The sequence below is a fragment of the Myotis yumanensis genome, unplaced genomic scaffold (genome assembly GCF_028538775.1).
Source record: "Myotis yumanensis isolate MYYU_CA2020_CCGP unplaced genomic scaffold, mMyoYum1.0.hap1 SCAF_18, whole genome shotgun sequence".
Lineage (NCBI taxonomy): Eukaryota > Metazoa > Chordata > Mammalia > Chiroptera > Vespertilionidae > Myotis > Myotis yumanensis.
The window spans coordinates 26857352-26876222 of record NW_027223769.1 but is presented as its reverse complement, the minus strand read 5'-3'; the positions used below and the strand labels follow the sequence as shown (position 1 = coordinate 26876222).

The window sequence follows — 18871 nt, the reverse complement described above, 5'->3', positions numbered from 1 at the left end:
AACCACTTCATATTTTTATCAAAGTACATCTAGGGTTCTGCTCATTTGGCAAACTGGAAAATGTTTAAAAGGAGGCTCAGTCTTTGGTCCATGCTAGCATGAAAGAATTTCAAGCACATTTACATAGGCTGGTCTTTTCATCATGCATAATTTTTTAAATGCAAAATTAAGATTTTAGTTTTGGAAGGAGAACACTGTAGAATATCTTTAGGGAGATAGATCACAACAACAGTTAAGTTCTGTTGCTCAAAGTGGATCAATGGGAAAGTCTTTTTAAAGAAATGCTTCTTTTAACTATAAACAGCAAAGCTAAATGTGTATTTTCATCTACCCCTCATTTCTAAATTGTGCTGGCTTGTTCATTTCCACACTCACACCATTTAAACATCTCATTTGCTGAAAGTCCTTATACATGGTAGATGGAATATTTCTTCATAATGAGAGCTCAAAATGAAGATATTTAAAACTTAGCAAAAGTCCACTTATTCCAGACACTCTGGCAAACTCAGTGAAAAGAGCATCTAAAGACAATGAAAGATTGTTTGAATGTTTCCACATTTTTTATATAGTAACATCCTTTTCTATCCAGCTTGCCTTCCGTTTATCACTAAGGTCAGCCTTTCAGGTAGCATCCTTCATCATGCTCAGAAAGTGCCTGAACGATGTGATTGGAATGGCATAGGGAACAACATACTCTCGTGGCTCTTTCCCTTTGTTTCCAAGTGTCCTGGAGTTGTGCGCACATATTAGGTCATGGTCTTTCCTTTAACCTACCCTTTGACAATCAGGTGCTAACGATTATGTATTATTGGAACCAGCACATAAATCTTGTCACGTGTCTGTTCTTCCTCGGTTGGAAGAAGTGCTTCCCTTCTATCTCAGTCCTGTTCGGCGGGGGGGAGGGGGGGAGGGGGGGAGGTCAGCTATATTTTTTCACCTCTGTTTTCTAAACGAATAGAATCTGGGGGAGAGGAAATTCTTCAAGTGAAGTTCTGGGTTTGGCACAATCAATGTTGATGATGCTCTTCACAACTACAGCAAATCTGCCCTTATCATGAGATCCAGTCCGGTTTTTGTTTCCCTCCAGTACGGGGCTGCGTGTTACCTTTAAACCTATCAGGTGGGTGCAGCGTGTTAAGACCTTGGTTCCCAGAGAACTGTTCCCTTTTGGTATCAGACCTGAGGCCTTTTAGCAGGTAGTGTGGCAGACATTGCCTGTGAAGCCTCCTGTTGTGGCTCATCCTGCAAACTGGTTTGTCCCACGCGTTTGTGTTCGGTCCCACTCAACTTGCATTGTTGTTAAGCATTAAGACTTAGCTAGAGTAATACTTCTACAAGTTATTAAAAGTATGTGATATCCTGGGGTTTTCTTCTTTTTAAAACCCTGTATTTAAACAAGACTTCTTTGTGTTTAAAATTTAAGTTTCAAACCTTCTGGCATCACCAGACTACCAAATTGAAATCCGTGCATAAAACAGGGCAGTATTTGTGTTCTTAATTAAAAGAAGAAAAAAGCTTTATGTATGTGTACTCTACAAATACAAATGCATAGACAACACTTTCCCTTGAGTTGCACATCGACATATAGCATTGTATATTACAATGAAAGTTTGTAACTTAAGGGTATTATATATATAAATACATATATACCTTTGTAACCTTTATACTGTAAATAAAAAATTGCTTTTAGACTTGTATTTTTTTTCTTCTTTTCTTTTTTTTTTATTGTTAAAATAGTTTCAAACCTACAGGAAAGTTTTAAGAACGGTACAGAGAACTCTTCCGTCCCCTTTCCCCAAATTTCCCAGTTAACGTTTTAGCACATTTGATCCATCTTCTTTTTCTGACATGATGCTCTCTACCGCGTGCCTCCCAAACACAAGGACACGCTCCTGCATCGCCGCCACACAGACCTCCAATGAGGAAACCAGCATTGGCACAACCCTGCCGCCCCGTCCAGAGCCCCCCTTTGGACACCACCAGCCATCCCAACAGCGCTTCCTTCCCTTTCTGGCACAGGACCACATGTTGTGTTTGGTTGTCGTGTCTCATCAGTTCCTTCTGGTACCGTTTTTAAGCAGATTTAGGGCAAATCCAAACTCGTAAAAACTTAAGTTTTGGTTCTCATTCCACCAGGGACTTTCTGTGCGATGGAAGCTTAATCACTGGGGCATCTGAGCTTTTCCAGACTTTGAGTCGCACTGAGGAGGGAGAGGGGAGGTGGTTTCTCGGGCATCGTGTTAGGGATCATCAGGGCTCCACTTACCTGGGTGTCACTCACTTTGCATGGTAACTCAGCAAAATTTTGGCCTGGCCCTACCTCTCCAAAATGTTACCATGCCCTGGTTTTTGTTCTGCACACTGCTCGTGGCCTCCATCAAGGGGTTCATTAACAAATGGTTAGGAACCCATTCCTTAGCACAGCCCTAGAGCACTGGAGTTCGTTCAGTCTGATTTTACTAGGTTGTATTGGCTAAACAGAGTTGATTCACTGGTCCAAGCTTGAGTTTACAAGGGCCACATTCTCAGCATAACGATCCCAATTGGAAAAGTGCTGTGCAAGAGAGAGCAAATGGAAGTGTGCCTTTGCAAGTCAACGACTTTCGACCTAAAGGTGGGAGCCGAGAATCTGGTTTCTACTCTAGTGAGAAAGTTAGAACAGAAAGGTCCTGATCTGACCATCGAAACCATCAAGCCTAAACAGGCCCCAAGTGCCAGCCCACAAATAACTTACATTTGGCCCCTTTATTCCCCCTTTCCTTCCTCAACTTACTCCCCCATCCCCAGCAATGGCAGCACCACTGCAGAACTGGGGGAGGGGAGGGGGGGTTGAGGGCCTCAGAGTCTGTTTTCAAGCTCTTCCCAGGAAAAAGTCAACAGTGGATGCCCAAGTGAGAGGGGAGAAGACCATTTCCTGCCATCAGAGGCAGCAGCTCAGGACAGAGCTTCCTCTAGGGGGCGCTTCCTCGTGGAAGCTCACCTTGGGAGCCGGGGCAGTGTGGATGGCAGGCTTGTGAGAGACAGACGCTGAGCAAGAGGTGCAAGAAAGTGGAGTGGGCAGAACAAAGAAGGTGCACACAGCTCGTGGGTCGCACACCCAGCCCTTGTTTCGGCTGAAGTGTGTGCTGCCAAAATGCATATGCGGTCCCTACCCCCGGCACCTCAGAATGGGACTGTCTTTGGAGATAGAGCCTTTAAAGAGGTGAGTCAGCTGAAATGAGGCCATTAGGTTGGGCCCTAATCTAATCTGACGGGTGTCCTTACAAGAGGAGGAAACGTGGACACAGATACCGGAGCGTGCGCGCGCAGAGAAGGGACCCTGCGAGGACACGGCAAAGTGTGGCCATTTGCAAGCCCAGGAAAGAGGCCTCAAGAAACCAACCCTGACACCTTGGTCCTGGACTTCTCGCCCCCAGAACTGTGAGAGAATCCATTCCTGTTGCTTAAAACAACCCTGTCTGTGGCACTGTGCTGTGGCAGCCCTAGCAAACGAAGACAGCCCTCTTTTCATTGTAGGGACTTTTCATTTTAATTCCGTCTTTCAGCTCACACAGCCCCTCCAATACGTGGGGTTGATATGTTCTCAAGTTCTCTGCTTCACTCTCACCCACCAGTGAGAGTTCCTCTTTTGTTTGCTCACTTATTCATTCTGAATAACTTCATTATTAACTTCATTATTCTCCCAGCAGATACTGAGTGTGCCAGGCCCCTGGAAGCGGCCCAGCCCTGCCCTCAGTGATGCGAAAGGACCGTGACTACGCCAGGTGCCATGCCCGCAGGTGGAAGCTTCCCCGCTCCGTTCTGTCAGCATTGAGGGTAGAAGCGAAGAAGCAGGGCTTACAGGGTGTGTGCCTCCCTACCTCGCCCAAGCCCCTCACAGGCCTCGCCCTGCCACCCGGGTCATCATCCCGACTCCTGTCCACAGGGTTGCTCAGCACTTTGGCCTTTTGGTCCCTGACCTCCCTGTGTGGGACGATGGCCCCATCTCTTCATCTCACCATCTTCCTGCTCCCAGGGTCGCCCCTGGACTGCATTGTTGCTGAAACAGCCATTTCTGAAATCAGTAACCGAAGCATCCCTCTTGGCATGTTCTCACTGTGACTATCCTTCAACCTCCTGGGTCCTCAGTTAGTCCCCATGACTCAGCTCTTCTTCCTACACACTTCCCACCGTACCCGGCTCTCGTTCCACACTTGCCGAGCCTGTGAATGTCCCTGCTGCTCTGTCTTCACAGCAGCCACCTGGTTGAACCCTACTATCTCCCTGCCCCTGAGTAGCTGAGTATTGGGGGGAAAAATCCAAGGCAATTGGTACCTTTATACATGTGTCGAGGTTGCCAACCTTTACCAGGTTTGCCTGTAACACTGCTCACTTTCAGATCACTTTAAATTTCAAACCTTTACTCTCCTCAGCCCCAGGCCTCCCACCTTCTCTCTCTCCTCAGCAGACTCTCTTTCCTTCTAATTCATGGAGAAAATAGAAGCCATCCAAAGGTACTCTCCCAACTTCTTGTTACCTTCCAGCCAACATAGGCAGGCATCTATCTTTTTCCCTCCTATTATAATGTCCAAAGCCAGTCCTCCTGCCTATACATTGATCCCATTCCCATTGATCTTTACTAGATCCTTTCTAAAGGTTGGTTTGTTTTGTTTTATTTTTTTAAAATATATTTTTATTGATTTCAGAGAGGTAAGGAGGGGGAGAGATAGAAACATCAATGTTGAGAGAGAATCATTGATTGCTGCTTCCTGCATGCCCCCCAGTACGGACCAAACCCACAACCCGGGCATGTGCCCTGACTGGGAATCAAACCATGACCTCCTGGTTCATAGGCTGACACTCAACCAGTGAGCCACGGCGGCCGGGCCCTGTTGGTTTTTCAAACATGCCCAACTCTTCTCACATTAACAACCATCAAAAACTCCTTCCGGACCCACAGTTCCTGCAGCTATTGTCCTAGGCCTCCCTTCCTGTTCCCCAAACTCTTTGAAAGAGTTGTGCCTCCTCATGGACTAAATTTCCTCATGACCCACTCACTCGTGGCCCTCTGCAGTACGGCTCTGCCTCCATCACTTACTCATCTCTGGCTGAGGTCGTAGATATCTTACATATATCACTGTCTGCTTTCTCAACTGCCTTAGGTACTGTGCTCCTCCCTCCTTCCCCACAGTCCTCCCACCCCCTCCTCTGACTTCCAGGACACTCTTCTGTCTATCCTTGTCTCCAGCTGTCTTTGAGCTGCTTTTGCAGGCTCCTCCTCCTCTGGTTGGCCAACAAACCTCCAAGCGCTGCCCCAGGCTCCCCCTACACTCTGCTCTTCCCTGGGAGTTCTTATTCGCAGCTTCCGTTCCCACTGACACCCAGATGTCTCACAGATGTGCATCTCCAGCCCTCATCTTTCTTCCAACTTCCAGATGCATATATCTGACTATTGATATTTCAGAGGCACCTCAAACTCCTCATCCCTCCTCCACAAGCCCCCAAATCTAGTCTTTGTCCACTATTCCCATCTCAGCAGCATCACTATTGGTCCAGGTGCTGAAGCCAGCAACCCAGGAGTTATCTCTGTCCCTCCAGCCCTCACCATACCCCATATCTAATCCACTTCCAAGCGCTTGAAATTTGTCTTCCAAAACCTCCCATTCTGTGTGTATTTCTCCATGCCGCCCTCCCCCCAATCCAAGCTTCCCTTACTCTTCTGGACTACGGCAGGAGCTTCATGTATAATAGCCACCCCATCCCCACAATCAGTTCTGCATAATAGGGCTAGAGTCATCTATCCAAAAACAAATGAACAGTTTCCCATTGTTCTTGGGATACAACCCAAAATCTTGACCATAGCCAAATGTCCTGGCCCCTGCCCTACCCCCGAACACCCGTTCACATCAGGTGAACTTGACTTACTATTTTCTGCTCTCTGGCTACCGGAGCCTTCTTCCAGTTTCTTAAATTCCACCAGTGGCCTCCTCAGGGCCTCGGGGCCTTCGTACAGGCTGTCCCATCAACCGGGAATGCTCTTCTAACCTCCTTCATCCCTGGAAGAATGAAAGGCTTTCCTGACCCCCTATCTCGGGCAGGTTGCCAGTTAGAAGCCCACAGAGCAATGGGCCTTCACACACAGGCCTCAACACGCTTATTACATAATTTTTCCTGGTGTACATCATCTTTCTCCTTAGACTGCAGGCTTCCCTGGAGCTGTTTTAATCATTGCTGTATCCCCAGAAACGACACAGAGCTCCGAAATAGCCTGTATTGATGAAACATTGTTAAAGTGAATGAATGTGGCTCAGTTGGTTAGAACATCATCCGTACACCAAAAGGTTGCGGGTTTGATCCCCAGTGGGGGCACGATAAGGAGCCACTCTGATCGATGTTTCTCTCTCTCCCCCCTTTCTCACTCTCTTTAAAAATAAATAAGAACATATCCTCTGAGGATTAAAAACAAAACTACTTTTAGACAGAGCCACAGACATAAGTTACCTGGAACCGGTAACATTGTGGGGTACACTATGTGTGCATTAGCTAGCTCATTCATTACCCTCAAAAGCCAGAGAAGGTGGGTCCTCGTTATTCGCCTACCCCGTTAAACACGCACACAGAGCTCTGGGAACTAAAACTGTCTTAGTGGAAGTGGGTCTAGGACTTGAGGATTCGGCCCCTCCCTGCCTCTGGCCCCGCCCCACTCCCAGGTCCCACCGCAGCCCTGCGGGGCTCCGGCCTCGCCCCCGCCCACCCCGACGCGTCCCTGGCCGGGTTCTCGCCGGGGCCGCCGGTGGCCGCGGAGAGCGGTGCCTGCAGTGCGGGCCGTGGCCGCCAGGGGGCAGCCGCGCCGCTCGGGCCCGACCGCTCTGGGCCGCACTCGTCGCTCGTTGCCCGACTCCCTCCCGCTGCCAGCGGCCACCCTTCCCCGCGCCCAGCGCGGACCCATCGGGCTCCCCGCGCCGGACCCAGCACCTCGGCTCTCCGAGGCCGGACCGAGGCCGCAAGCAGCGCCGCGGGGTGTGAGGCGGACCCAGGAGATGAAATGACAACGTCAACCCTCCAGGTACTCGGCGCGGCCCGGCCGGCTGGCGGAGGCCGAAGGAGGCGCGGCGGGGCCTGCGGACCGGCAGCCGGGCGGGCGGGGGCCGCCTCTGAGCCCCGCCGGCCTGTCGCCGCCCCCGCCGGCTTCTGTGTTTACGGGCTCGGAGCCAGGGGCCACCTCCGTCCGGAACGCCCGGCCCCCTGGCCTGGCCGAGGCCGAGGCCGAGGCCGCGCCGTGCAGCCGGCGCCCCGTCCCGCCGCGGGCTCAGCCTCACCCGGGCCTCCTGGCGCCGCCCGGCTGCTCGCTCTCCCCCCTCCTCCCCCTCCAGCCTTCCTACCAGCCCCTGCTTCTTCCCCGTCTCCGATTTCCTCTTCTCGGCCAGCGACCCCTCATTCATTCCCTGGACGGTGCAGGGCGGTGCTGGGTGGCGCCACCTGGATGCATGACTGACCCGCCTCCCAGGTGCTGCGGGTCCTGCGGGGCCGGAAAACGTAAACATGCCCCGGCCTCGGGCGGGTGTGCTGTCCACCCGGCCGCCCCTCGCGTGTGACCTTGGGCTGGTTCCGTGATCCTGGGGTCCCAGCAGCGTTGCTGTGATTGATTCCGCTGAAGCGTCCTCAACAGGGTGCCCGCCGCCCGGTCAGCGCTCAGTGAGGGGCGATGGGTGCAGGGCTCGCGGGAGTTGGTCCAGATTTCACGGAAGAAGTGGCCTCTGGCAGGATCATCAGAGGTAGCGTTCAGATCCCTGGAGGTGGAGGAGGGAGGCGGCTTCAGGTGAGGGGAGTGGGAACAGGGGGTCAGCTTCCACCTGCAGGGCCCATCTGCCCAGGGTTTGGCCTGTGAGCTAAGCATGTTTTTTATAAAAACAGTTTTTAAAAGCAGCTTTACTACAATATGACACACACCATACAATTCGCCTAGTTCAGTGGTCGGCAAACCGCGGCTCGCAAGCCACGTGCGGCTCTTTGGCCCCTTGAGTGTGGCTCTTCCTAAGCCTTAGGAGTACCCTAATTAAGTTAATAACAATGTACCTACCTGTATAGTTTAAGTTTAAAAAATTTGGCTCTCAAAAGAAATTTCCATCGTTGTACTGTTGATATTTGGCTCTGTTGACTAATGAGTTTGCCGACCAATGGCCTAGTTAAAGTGTACACTTCATTGTTTCTCGTATAGTCACTGGATTGTGCAACCATCGCCACAGTCACTTTAAGAGCATCTTCATCACCCTGTGGCTGCCACTCCCCCTCTATCCCTCCATCCCTCCCAGCCCCTGGCAACCACTCATCTACTTCCTGCCCCTGTAGATTTGCCTGTTCTGGGCATTTTATGTAAATGGAAATTATACAAAAATGAAGTCCTTTGTGAGTGGCTTCTTTCATGTAACATGATGTGGGTTTTGGCATTTTTACAAGGCTGAAAGGATATTTCGTGATACATGAAAATCATGAAATTCAAGTTTCAGTGTCTACAGGTGAAGTTTGATTGGAACACGCGCCTGCTCATTGGTTTATGTATTGTCTGTGGCTGCTTCAGGGCTACCAGGCAGGGATGCGATGCATCGTTGCTACAGAGATTCTGCAGCCCTTTCCTTTCAGCCTCATCCTTTGCAATACCCGCGTGACTAGAGATGAGGCAGGGTTGGCAGTTTGGTCACCTTACCCTCCTGTCATGCAAAACTGTTCCTCTCCAAATTGCAGCTGAGGCCTCTTGCATGCAAAAAACCGTATGCGGTTGCCAGGAAAATCTTAGGTGCATTAATTATCAAGAAGGGAGCAAGGGGCCCTTGCCGGCTTGGCTCAGTGGATAGAGCGCCGTCCTGCGGACTGAAGGGTCTGGGGTTTGATTCCGGTCAAGGGAACACGCCCAGGTTGTGGGCTCCACCCCAGAAGGGGGTGTGCAGGAGGCAGCCGATCATTGATTCTCTCTCATCATTGATGTTTCTCTCTCTCTTTCCCTCTCCCTTCCTCTCTGAAGTTGATAAAAAAATATTTTTTAAAAAGGGGGGGAGCAAGGGATGGGCCTGCTCTGCCACATGGCCTGTCACATGGGGGACAGAGCGGACCTGGAGTATTGTTCTGAACCCCACCTTTCAAAAGGACAAACCTAAGCAAGAAGGTGTATAGAGCAGCAATTTTCATCTCATGGCACACATGAACTAACTTATAAAATTCTGCAGCACACCAAAAAATATAGTATATTTTTTGCTGATCTTCCAAAAAAATTGATACCATTTTGATTCATTTATACCAGACGGCTCTTGTTGTGTTGGCTGTTGTCATTTTTGTGTGTGTGGAAAAGCAAGCAATTTATTAGCCGCAGCAAAAATATACTTAGGACAGTGACACCAAGAAAGGCACAGAAGAAGCAGGAGAGCCAAGGCTGGGCTGCCTCAGCTCACGGGGAAGTCAGAGGAAAGCGGGGAGAGGGAGCCTTGGAGAGGGACTCAGGGGTTAACCCGGGACGAGCTGCCACTGCCCATTGTTCCCCAGGTTGCAAGTCTCACGGGGTCCCTTCGAGGTGGGGGGTGGGGAGCGGGAAGGACCTGGGCTTGCTCCCTGGAGGGAGAGCGCTGCTGTCATTTTTGTATTTGACCAACTACAAACTAAGAGGTCAGTGCTCCTGACTAAATTTTCAGGTATTGCAGCACACCTATTGCAATAGGTATAGAGTGAAAAAGTCAAATGAACTGGGGTGTTGGTTATGGAGAAGAGAAGTCACCAGGGACAGGACTACCCTTCATGTCGTTTCTGAAGGGCTGTGATGGGGGAGAGTAGACAAGTGATGCTTGTGTTTAAGCTACTCATCCATTCAGAAGGTGCAGGGCTCCTCGCCATTCTCTCTATTTAGGGAGTGGGTGGAGCCGAAGCTTGAAAATAGTAGCTCCACTCTTGCACCTTTCCTCCTCTCTTGAACCTGGCCAGTTCACATCAGCCTGGCCTCGCCTGCCCGTCTGTTAGTTTCTTAGAGAAATCTGTGTCTTTCTTTCTGAGGCTTCTTGCTCTCAGATGGGAAGGGCTGCACAAACGCCTGGGCCCTGCCAAAGCTGGTCAGTGAGGTTATTGTTTGCTGTGGACAGAGCTGTGTGTGACAGCGGGATCCGCCACTGGTGTCTGGTGCTGTATCTTCTTGAGGAGGGTAAATCTGGTAACGCTCCCCGGGTGCAGCCGTGGCTTCTAAAACGGGATGTGTAGGTGTGGGCAGCTGTAAAGACCCAGCGTGCTCTGGTTCGGGGAGAGCACCGGCCTCCAGGACGTATGAGCCGCACGAAGACTCCCACAGAGTTCTCAGGGGTTCCCGAGGGCTGTGCCCTTCTGTCGGCAGCACACACATGCGTAGGGGTAAGCAAGCACTTTTGTACTGGAGATGCTGGTGAACTGACCCCTGTGTACAATCCGCTTTAAGTGTCAACTTGACGAAACGTCTTCGCTTTTCAGTCTCGAGAAGCAGGTTGGGCCCGTAGATCCCTTTAACTCCATCTCATACAACTCAGGTCGATGAAGGACTTTGCATGATGGCTGGCTCTTCTCTGGCCTCAAGTTTCCGGCCTCCCTGCTGAACGGCACAGGAATCCATTGGTTCTGGTGTTTCCCCTGTTCGGGCTGAGTCAGGGTCCCTGTCTTTTCCCTGAGGAGGGAATAGAAAGCGAGCTTCCCCTGTGAGCCCTGACCTACACTGTTTCCCAGGCTTCCACTTGCTCAGAGCAAAGCCTGAGGAGTTGCTTCCATTGTATTGAGTGCATTGAGAGGCTGATGGCTATCTTTTCAGCATCCTCCTATGGCCTTTCTAGCTGCTGGAGAAGTAGGCCGGCATAATGGCCTGTGCCTGGCTAATTCTCGTCAGTGTATTCCTTCTGCCTGGCACCCGAGGGCTTTCTGGATCCCTTGGGAAGCACTGAGCTCTTTGCTTTGCCTTTCCAGAAAGCCATTGATCTGGTGACAAAAGCCACAGAAGAGGATAAAGCCAAGAATTACGAGGAGGCGCTCCGGCTCTACCAGCATGCGGTGGAGTATTTCCTACACGCTATCAAATGTGAGTCCCGCCCGGGCCCTCCCAGGCGCCAGGCCCCTGCGGGAGGAGTGTGGGCACCTGGGGCTCACAGGGCCCCGCTCCGTTCCCCTTTTGCAGATGAGGCTCACAGCGACAAGGCCAAGGAGAGCATTCGAGCCAAGTGCATGCAGTACCTAGACCGGGCCGAGAAGCTGAAGGATTATTTACGGAACAAAGAGAAGCACGGCAAGAAGCCAGTCAAAGAGAACCAGAGTGAGAGCAAGGGGTGAGTACGCAGGCGGGGGGACCCGGCCGGGACCCACGAGCCTGTGCCCTGGTTCTGTGCTGCTGTCGCTGTGGGCGCTAATGCAGCCTTGGACTGCCACGGCACCTGTCTGCTCACCGCAGCCCAGAGCTGCTTTCGTCACGCACTGCACAGAATACTTCTGGGCACCCTGCGGCACTGGGTCTGGATGGGGAGCCAGCGTGGAGGTGACTAGCCTTGGATTCCGCAGCCAGACTCTGGGGTATAACCTGGCTCTGCCGCGTCCTAGTCTTGTGACCTTGGACAAGTGCCATGGCCCCCTGTGCCCTCAAGTTCCTCGTCTGTAGGAGGAAGATAATGGGGCTTCCCTCTAAGGAGCAAATGAGATGATGGGGTGAGGCCCTGAGGATCGGTGCTGGTGCCCAGTGAGGAGTAAATAACTGTCAGCTGCTGTTGTCATTGGCGTTAACATCTTCATCTGACTTATGAAGCTACAGACTCCGAGGTTCAGAGGTTGCCACGGTCACGGAGCTGGAACTTGATGGAGTCGGGACCCACACCTGGGCCTGTGTTTCTGACTCCAAAGCCAGGGTTCCCTCTGCAGTTTCTCTCCTCACGTCTGTGGTTTGTCCACCATGGAGATTCCAGTTATCTGAGCACAAAGGCCGCTGGGGTGCTGGAGGGAGGGAGGATCCTGGGCAGGAAGTCTGAGTAGGAGAGCGGTGGGTGCTGTGTCAGCTGTGTCCCCAGAGGTGGGAGGCTCTGCTTCTAGGAGGAGAAGGTTGCCTGAGTGAGAGACACACCAAGGAAGGGGCAGGAGGCCAGACCTCCAAGGGAGCTGCAGGAGGTGTGAGGATGGCAAACCCCTCATGTCCAGACAGGGATCTGCCAGGCGGTGGGGGAAGTGACTGTGTTCTTTTTCCAGGTGCTCCTCTGTAGACTTAAGGAGACTGACCTTGCCCTAGCTCCGTGGTCGGCAAACTGTGGCTCTTTGGCCCCTTGAGTGTGGCTCTTCCACAAAATACCACAAAATACCACGTGCAGGCGCGTACGTACAGTGCGATTGAAACTTCGTGGCCCATGTGCAGAAGTCGGTATTTTATGGAAGAGCCACACTCGAGGGGCCAAAGAGCTGCATGTAGCTCGCGAGCCACAGTTTGCCGACCACTGTCCTAGCTGGTTTGGCTCAGTGGATAGTGTTGGCCTGCGGACTGAAGGGTCCCGGGTTTGATTCCAGTCAAGGGCATATGCCTGGGTTGCAGGCTCGATCCCCATCAGGGGGTGTGCAGGAGGCAGCCGATCAATGATTCTCTCTCATCATTGATGTTTCTCTCTCCCTCTCCCTTCCTCTCTGAAATCAATAAAAAAAATATTTTTTTTAAAAGAAGGCAAAAAACCCAGACTGACCTCTTCTCCAGGTCAGAGCCACTTGCTGTCTGGTTTTGAGTCTCTATGAGAGGCCAGTGAGGGCTCTAATTACTTGTCTTGCCTGGCTGCTCTGTTTTTCCCTCTTTTTAAAATATATTTTTATTGATTTCAGAGAGGAAGGGAGAGGGATAGAGATAGAAACATCAATGATGAGAGAGAATCATTGATTGGCTGCCTCCTGCAGGCCCTCTACTGGGGATCAAGCCCACAGTCCGGGCATGTGCCCTGACTGGGAATCGAACCCTGACCTCCTGGTTCATAGGTAGATGCTCAAACACTGAGCCGGCCCTGGCTGCTCTTGAAGTCCAGCCGAAGCACATGTCCGTCACCAGTCTCTAGAAGGAGCACATGTCTCTCTGTTCCCTTAATGAAGAAATGAGGACGGGTCCCGGGAGTTTCCTGGAGGATCCATTGTGGTCCCTGAAGGTGCTCGGGGACCTGTTTGTGGGTCTGTCCTCTGTTGAGCAGGAAGAGCATCCCTTTACCATCTGCTGGCAGCAGAGCCTGGCCTCGCTCTGAGAGCCTCTTACCAACCTCCGGCTCTAGCCTGTCATCTTCTGTCTCCTTTCCCAGCAGCGATAGTGACAGTGAAGGGGATAATCCAGAGAAAAAGAAATTGCAAGAACAACTGATGGGTAAGAGGCTGGAGGCCCCGTGCTGTGGGAGCGGGACATGAGGGCCCTCGGTGGGTCCGGGCTCTGGATCAAAGGCTCTGCCTCCCTCCGCAGGGGCCGTCATGATGGAGAAGCCCAACATTCGGTGGAGTGACGTGGCCGGGCTGGAGTTGGCCAAGGAGGCCCTCAAAGAAGCTGTCATTTTGCCAATTAAATTCCCACACTTGTTCACAGGTAAGAGTTGAGCCTCTGTAGGCCCCGATGTAAAATATCAGGCTTCTGAGGGAGCAAGCTCAGGGCTCCCGCTCTGCAGCTGTCCAGGGGCAGGTGGTGACTCGGCTCCCATTGCCCTCAGTGGGCGAGGCCTGGCCTCCGGGGGCTCCCACTCAGGAAAGGCCAAGGCCTGCCCGTTGCAGTCGTCCAGTCCTTGGCTTCTCTCTGGTGTCGGAAACACCTTTATAACTAGAGCTTCACTGACTGTCCCAGTGGGCGGGCAGGGTCAGGAACCAGTGCCAGACAGTGTCACTTCGCAAGGTCGCGGGGTCATGAGCCAGGGCTAAGACAAAGCCTGGGCGGCTAATTTAGTTCCCTTCCTCCTTTGCTCTTAGAATCCGTTGTCCTGTAGAACTCCTTTCTGACTGCATTTACAATGACTGAGGCCCACCTGCGTTTTTGTCCCCCCGCCCCAGTCCGAAGAAGCTCACCCAGCTTATTCTTTCTTGCAGGCAAGCGTACCCCTTGGCGAGGGATACTGCTCTTTGGACCCCCTGGCACCGGGAAATCCTACCTGGCCAAAGCGGTGGCAACAGAGGCCAACAACTCCACCTTCTTCTCCGTGTCCTCCTCAGACTTGATGTCTAAGTGGTTGGGGGAGAGTGAGAAGTAAGTCAGCACCAGGCTCTTCTCTGCTGGATCCCGGCATTCTGTGCTGGTGGTCCGCTTCCCTGCCCTTGGAGTCACCGCCCAGAGGAGCTGCTACTGGATGTCAGGGAGGAGTAGTCAGCAGAGGGTATCTTGCTAGCTCATTTGGGGGCGGGGTTGGGGGGTGGTAGACTGATCAAGACCCTGAAATTGGGAGGGCACTTGGGAGAGGTGGGTCTTCATGAAGGGAAGAGAAGGCACCCCAGTAATTGGGTATCAGGTGGGTATCCTCTGTTGGGGACTTTATGTAGTCAGCATATTCCCCACACCGACTCCCAGGTAGCAGATGATGAAACAGGCTGGGAGGAAGGGAAGTGACTTGTCTTAAGTCCAGAGCTAATGGATGGGGAAGGACACCCCGCTTGCCCTTCCTCTGGGTGTGGTGCTGCCGGAGGACTTGTCACCACCGTTTTTTCTGAAATCCAAGCGTGACTATCATCTTGACCTCCTCGTGGCAAGGGCAAGAGAAGTGGTGACTGGGACCCTGGCTGGGCATGTGTGTGAGTGTCCAGGTGCCAACCCCATTTTTCGCCTTCACAGGCTAGTCAAGAACCTGTTTGAGCTGGCCAGGCAGCACAAGCCTTCCATAATCTTCATTGACGAGGTGGATTCCCTCTGCGGATCCCGCAACGAAAATGAGAGCGAGGCTGCCCGAAGGATCAAAACAGAGTTCTTGGTCCAGATGCAGGGTGCGTGCTGGTCCTGGGTCTCCTCCCTGGTCCTCGGTCCACCTAAAGCCAGCCCAGGCTTCACGAGTTAGCTGCAGCTGGATCTGCTTGTCCTTGGGGCGGAGGGAAATCTCAGAGAAGCAATTCTCAGTTCCACCTCCTCAGGCCTTCATTTGGAGAGGTCCCTGCGGCCTTTGGCCACCGCCCCCGCCGCTGCCACTAAGCCAGCTAGGGCCCCCCCGCTGAGGTGGCACAGGGGTGGCTCCCGTTCAGGACACACAGCCCCTGAGGTCCTTCCCCGCAGGTTCTGACTGATTGTTGCGGGTGCTCTGAGTCAGCATCTGCTTCCCTTTGTCCACAGGAGTGGGGAATAACAACGATGGGACTCTGGTTCTTGGTGCCACAAACATCCCATGGGTGTTGGACTCGGCCATTAGAAGGAGGTGAGTCTCCCCGGTAGGAGAAGCCAGGGTCTTTCCCTGACCTGTCTCGGGGCTTCTCCCTGCCTGCATGGTGAGCAGCCGAGTGCAGCCAGCTCTGTGAGCCCGCTGTCCCTCTTCATTAAGACTCCTCCATCTGCTCTCAAGTCCAGCCGTGTGCTTGGCTCTCTAGGTTTGAAAAGCGGATTTACATCCCGTTGCCGGAGGAGGCGGCCCGTTCCCAGATGTTCCGGTTGCATCTGGGTAGCACACCACACAGCCTCACGGATGCCAACATCCAGGAGCTGGCCCGGAAGACAGAGGGCTACTCGGGCGCAGACATCAGCATCATTGTGCGGGACTCCCTCATGCAGCCCGTGAGAAAAGTGCAGTCAGCAACACACTTCAAAAAGGTGAGCGAGCCCGCAGGCATTGTTTAGAAATTGTCACAGGAAAGGGGACAGCAGCTGACACGCGTGGGTCTCCTGGAGCACCAAGGGCAAGTGCAAAATGAACCCTTTGGCTGCAGGGCCCGGACAGGGTTATCCCTGCTCTCCCCTCCCCTGCAGTTCTTCCTGCCTGACCATCAGATTGTGTGAGCCGAGGGGACGGCACCGTGGTCCCCGCTGCCACCCCCGCGGTCAGCACTGTGCTGTGTGTGGCGGGTACAAAATCCCACACCGTAAGGAGGAACTCCGTTTACACAGAAGGTCTCTGTCAAGTGGCTGCCAAGGGTCCTACTGTGCACTTAGCCTCTTTCTAGATGCTAGGGAGACATTTGTAACTGACCACAGCAAACAGAAGAATCCCTGCCCTTCAGGAGCCTCTTCTAGAGGGTGAGACAGGGAATAAACAAAGCAGACTCATTTCTCAGAGGGTGGCGAGGGGGAAGCTGGAGCCGGGAAGGGAGGTCTGAGATTTGGGGGCAGAGGGGCAGGTTGCACTCTTAAAGGATAAGCCACACTGGGTGCCATTCAAGTTGACGAAGGTGAGGGAATGAGCCTTCAGACACTTGGGAGAATGTGCCAATGGAGAGGTTGCAGGTGGAAAAACATTCTTGATGCCACTACGTTGGTGGTGAGATTTGAGTGAATGAGGAAGAGGAAGGTATCAAGGCATTTGGGGCCACACAGTGAGATTCTGGAGGACAGTGGCTGGAATAGCATGCCATTCACCAGCCTCTGAGTCGGACTTCAGCCGCTGGGACCACTCGGCCTGAGAGTCGTGAAGGAGCCTTTCCCTCCTCAGACTAATGACCTAGAAATCCAGGCATTTGTTCACACCCTGCCCTTACCTTCTCTTCAGGACTCAGAAACCTGCGGTGTCCTGCCCCTTCTCCAAAAGCCAGCCAATCACACTCCTGTTTCTTCCAGGTCTGTGGCCCTTCCCGCACCAACCCTAACATTATGACCGATGACCTCCTGACCCCATGCTCTCCAGGGGACCCAGGGGCCATGGAGATGACTTGGATGGATGTCCCTAGTGACAAACTCTTAGAGCCTGTGGTTTGCATGGTAAGTGGCCAACTGGCAGAGAGGACTGCACAGCCCAGAAAATGGAGGGCTTGCTTCCAGGAATAAAAATGAGCTTCTCTCCTTTTCTGTTCAAGGCTGTTGTGGCTCCTAAACAGAGAATGGCCTTTGGGGCTCTGAGTAGCTGGGGCTTCTGCTGTTAGACGCAGTCCTCACTCAGTCCCAGGATGGGAGCCATAGCATTAGCATTTATTTTCTTCTGCAAAAATAGTAAAAGCCAGCCCTAGCCGGGTTTGCTCAGTGGATAGAGCATTGGCCTGTGGGCTGAAAGGTCACGGGCTCAATTCCAGTCAAGGGCACGTACCTCAGTTGCAGGCTCGATCCCTTGCCCCAGTTGGGGTGCGTGCAGGAGGCAACCACTTGAAGTGTCTTTCTCACATGGATGTTTCTCTCTCTGCATCTCTCCCCGTCCTTTCCACTCTGTCTAAAATTCAATGGAAAAATATCCTCGGGTGAGGATAAAAAAAAAAAAATAGTGCCCTAACCGGTTTGACTCAGTGGATAGAGCGTCCGCCTGTGGACTGAAAGGTCCCAGGTTCGATTCCGGTCAAGGGCATGTACCTTGGTTGCGGGCACATCCCCAGTAGGGGGTGTGCAGGAGGCAGCTGATCGATGTTTCTCTCTCATCGATGTTTCTAACTCTCTATCCCTCTCTCTTCCTCTCTGTAAAAAAATCAATAAAATATATTTAAAAAAAAAATAGTGAAGGCCAGGTGATACAACTGCTTCATTCCATGGGTTTGGCTTGTTTTGTACACAGAAGGAACCAGCAGATGCATGTCAGCCTGGTGTGATTTGATGCAGTTGCCCAGGCAGCTTCTCCTGGCTAGTCCTCACCTCCTTATCCTGGCGTTGCCCATTCTGATGGCAGGTGTCTGCGTTGGCAGCGGGTGTGGGCATGCAGTTAGAAAGAGCTGCTCCCGGGAGTTAGATGGAGGGAGCTCAGGTTCCCTGGGGCTGGCGGCAGGCCCATCTGGAACCGACAGAAACTGCCCCAGGAGGAAGAGCATCTCTCAGGGGAGGCTTTCGGGCAGAAGCCAGGCTGCCAGAGGGAGGGCTGCATTTGGGGCTGACCTCCACCCTCGACTGCATGGGTCTACGACGCTGGGAGGCCGAGGACGTGAGGCCGGCCACTCCTCAGCCGCATGCTTTTGTCTTTGCAGTCGGACATGCTCCGGTCTTTGGCCACCACCCGGCCCACCGTGAATGCAGATGACCTCCTGAAAGTGAAGAAATTCTCAGAGGACTTTGGACAGGAGAGTTAAAAGCTTTTCACTCTGGTGATGGTGACGGAGGGAGGTTGATGGCGGTAAATTCATGCACTCCTTATGTCGGTGGCCAGACAGGGCTGCAGGGCTCGTCCTAAAATCACTCCGTGTCCCCTGGGCTGTCTGGCCGCCAGCCAAGGAGCAGGAAGGAAGGGGCTCCCGGCCGCAGAGATGCAGAAGCACATCCGGCAGCGGGTGGAATACTGGCTCTTCCTACTTCCTCCTCCTCTTCTGGATGCTCACCACTCCTGGTCCTGACACTCCATGTTTGTTTTTAAAGCCTTTTTTGTTCCTCTAAATTAATGCTGCTTGGATTTTCGTCTTGTTTATAAATAAAGTCAAAATCACCTGGAGCATCACGGAGTGGGAGCAGCCGAGCAGTGGGGTTGGTGCAGCAGACCTGCGAGCCCCCATGGCCCGTTCCTTTTAGACCCAAGTGTCGCTCCTTGTGAACTGAATGGCTGATGCCGTGGAACCCTAGCCCAAGCTGTGCCTGTAAAGGCCAAGAGTAAAGCCAAGCCATCCGCACTCCCAAGTCGCACACTCCCAAGTCGCCATCCCGGGCCCTGTTCCTCCTGCAGGAGGAGAGGGGCCTGTGAACACCAAGCTGTGCACGTCAGAAGGAGTGAAGGCAGTCCGGCGGGTCTCACTGCTGCCTCTTCCCTCTGAATGTGAGAACATGAACCCAGCCACCGCCCGGGTCCCTGTCCTGGAAGTGGGCTAATAAATCCTTTTCCCTTCTTGA

At 52.8% G+C, this 18871-nt stretch overlaps 1 protein-coding gene and 1 long non-coding RNA gene across 3 annotated transcripts in view; one reads left to right on the top strand and one right to left on the bottom strand.

Moving 5' to 3' along the window:
* Window positions 1–7431, bottom strand: part of LOC138996828 (uncharacterized) — an 18930-nt gene extending 11499 nt beyond the window's left edge. Inside the window, exons 1-2 of the long non-coding RNA XR_011468868.1 lie at window positions 7362–7431; window positions 5905–6035 (exon numbers count right to left, since the gene is read on the bottom strand). This is a non-coding gene — a long non-coding RNA (uncharacterized lncRNA). The remainder of the gene's footprint in view (window positions 1–5904; window positions 6036–7361) is intronic.
* VPS4A (vacuolar protein sorting 4 homolog A) lies at window positions 6867–18871 on the top strand. 2 transcript variants are annotated; one of them, XM_070398022.1, is made up of 11 exons: window positions 6867–7045; window positions 10942–11053; window positions 11150–11297; window positions 13281–13339; window positions 13433–13552; window positions 14044–14200; window positions 14780–14928; window positions 15269–15350; window positions 15520–15739; window positions 16700–16840; window positions 18022–18871. In XM_070398022.1, the coding sequence occupies exons 1-11, from the start codon at window positions 7025–7027 to the stop codon at window positions 18121–18123; spliced, it is 1311 nt and encodes a 436-aa protein (XP_070254123.1). In that variant the 5' UTR covers window positions 6867–7024; the 3' UTR covers window positions 18124–18871. The 2 variants fall into 2 exon arrangements, with proteins under 2 accessions (XP_070254123.1, XP_070254122.1); XM_070398021.1 differs by having other exon boundaries at window positions 13278–13339.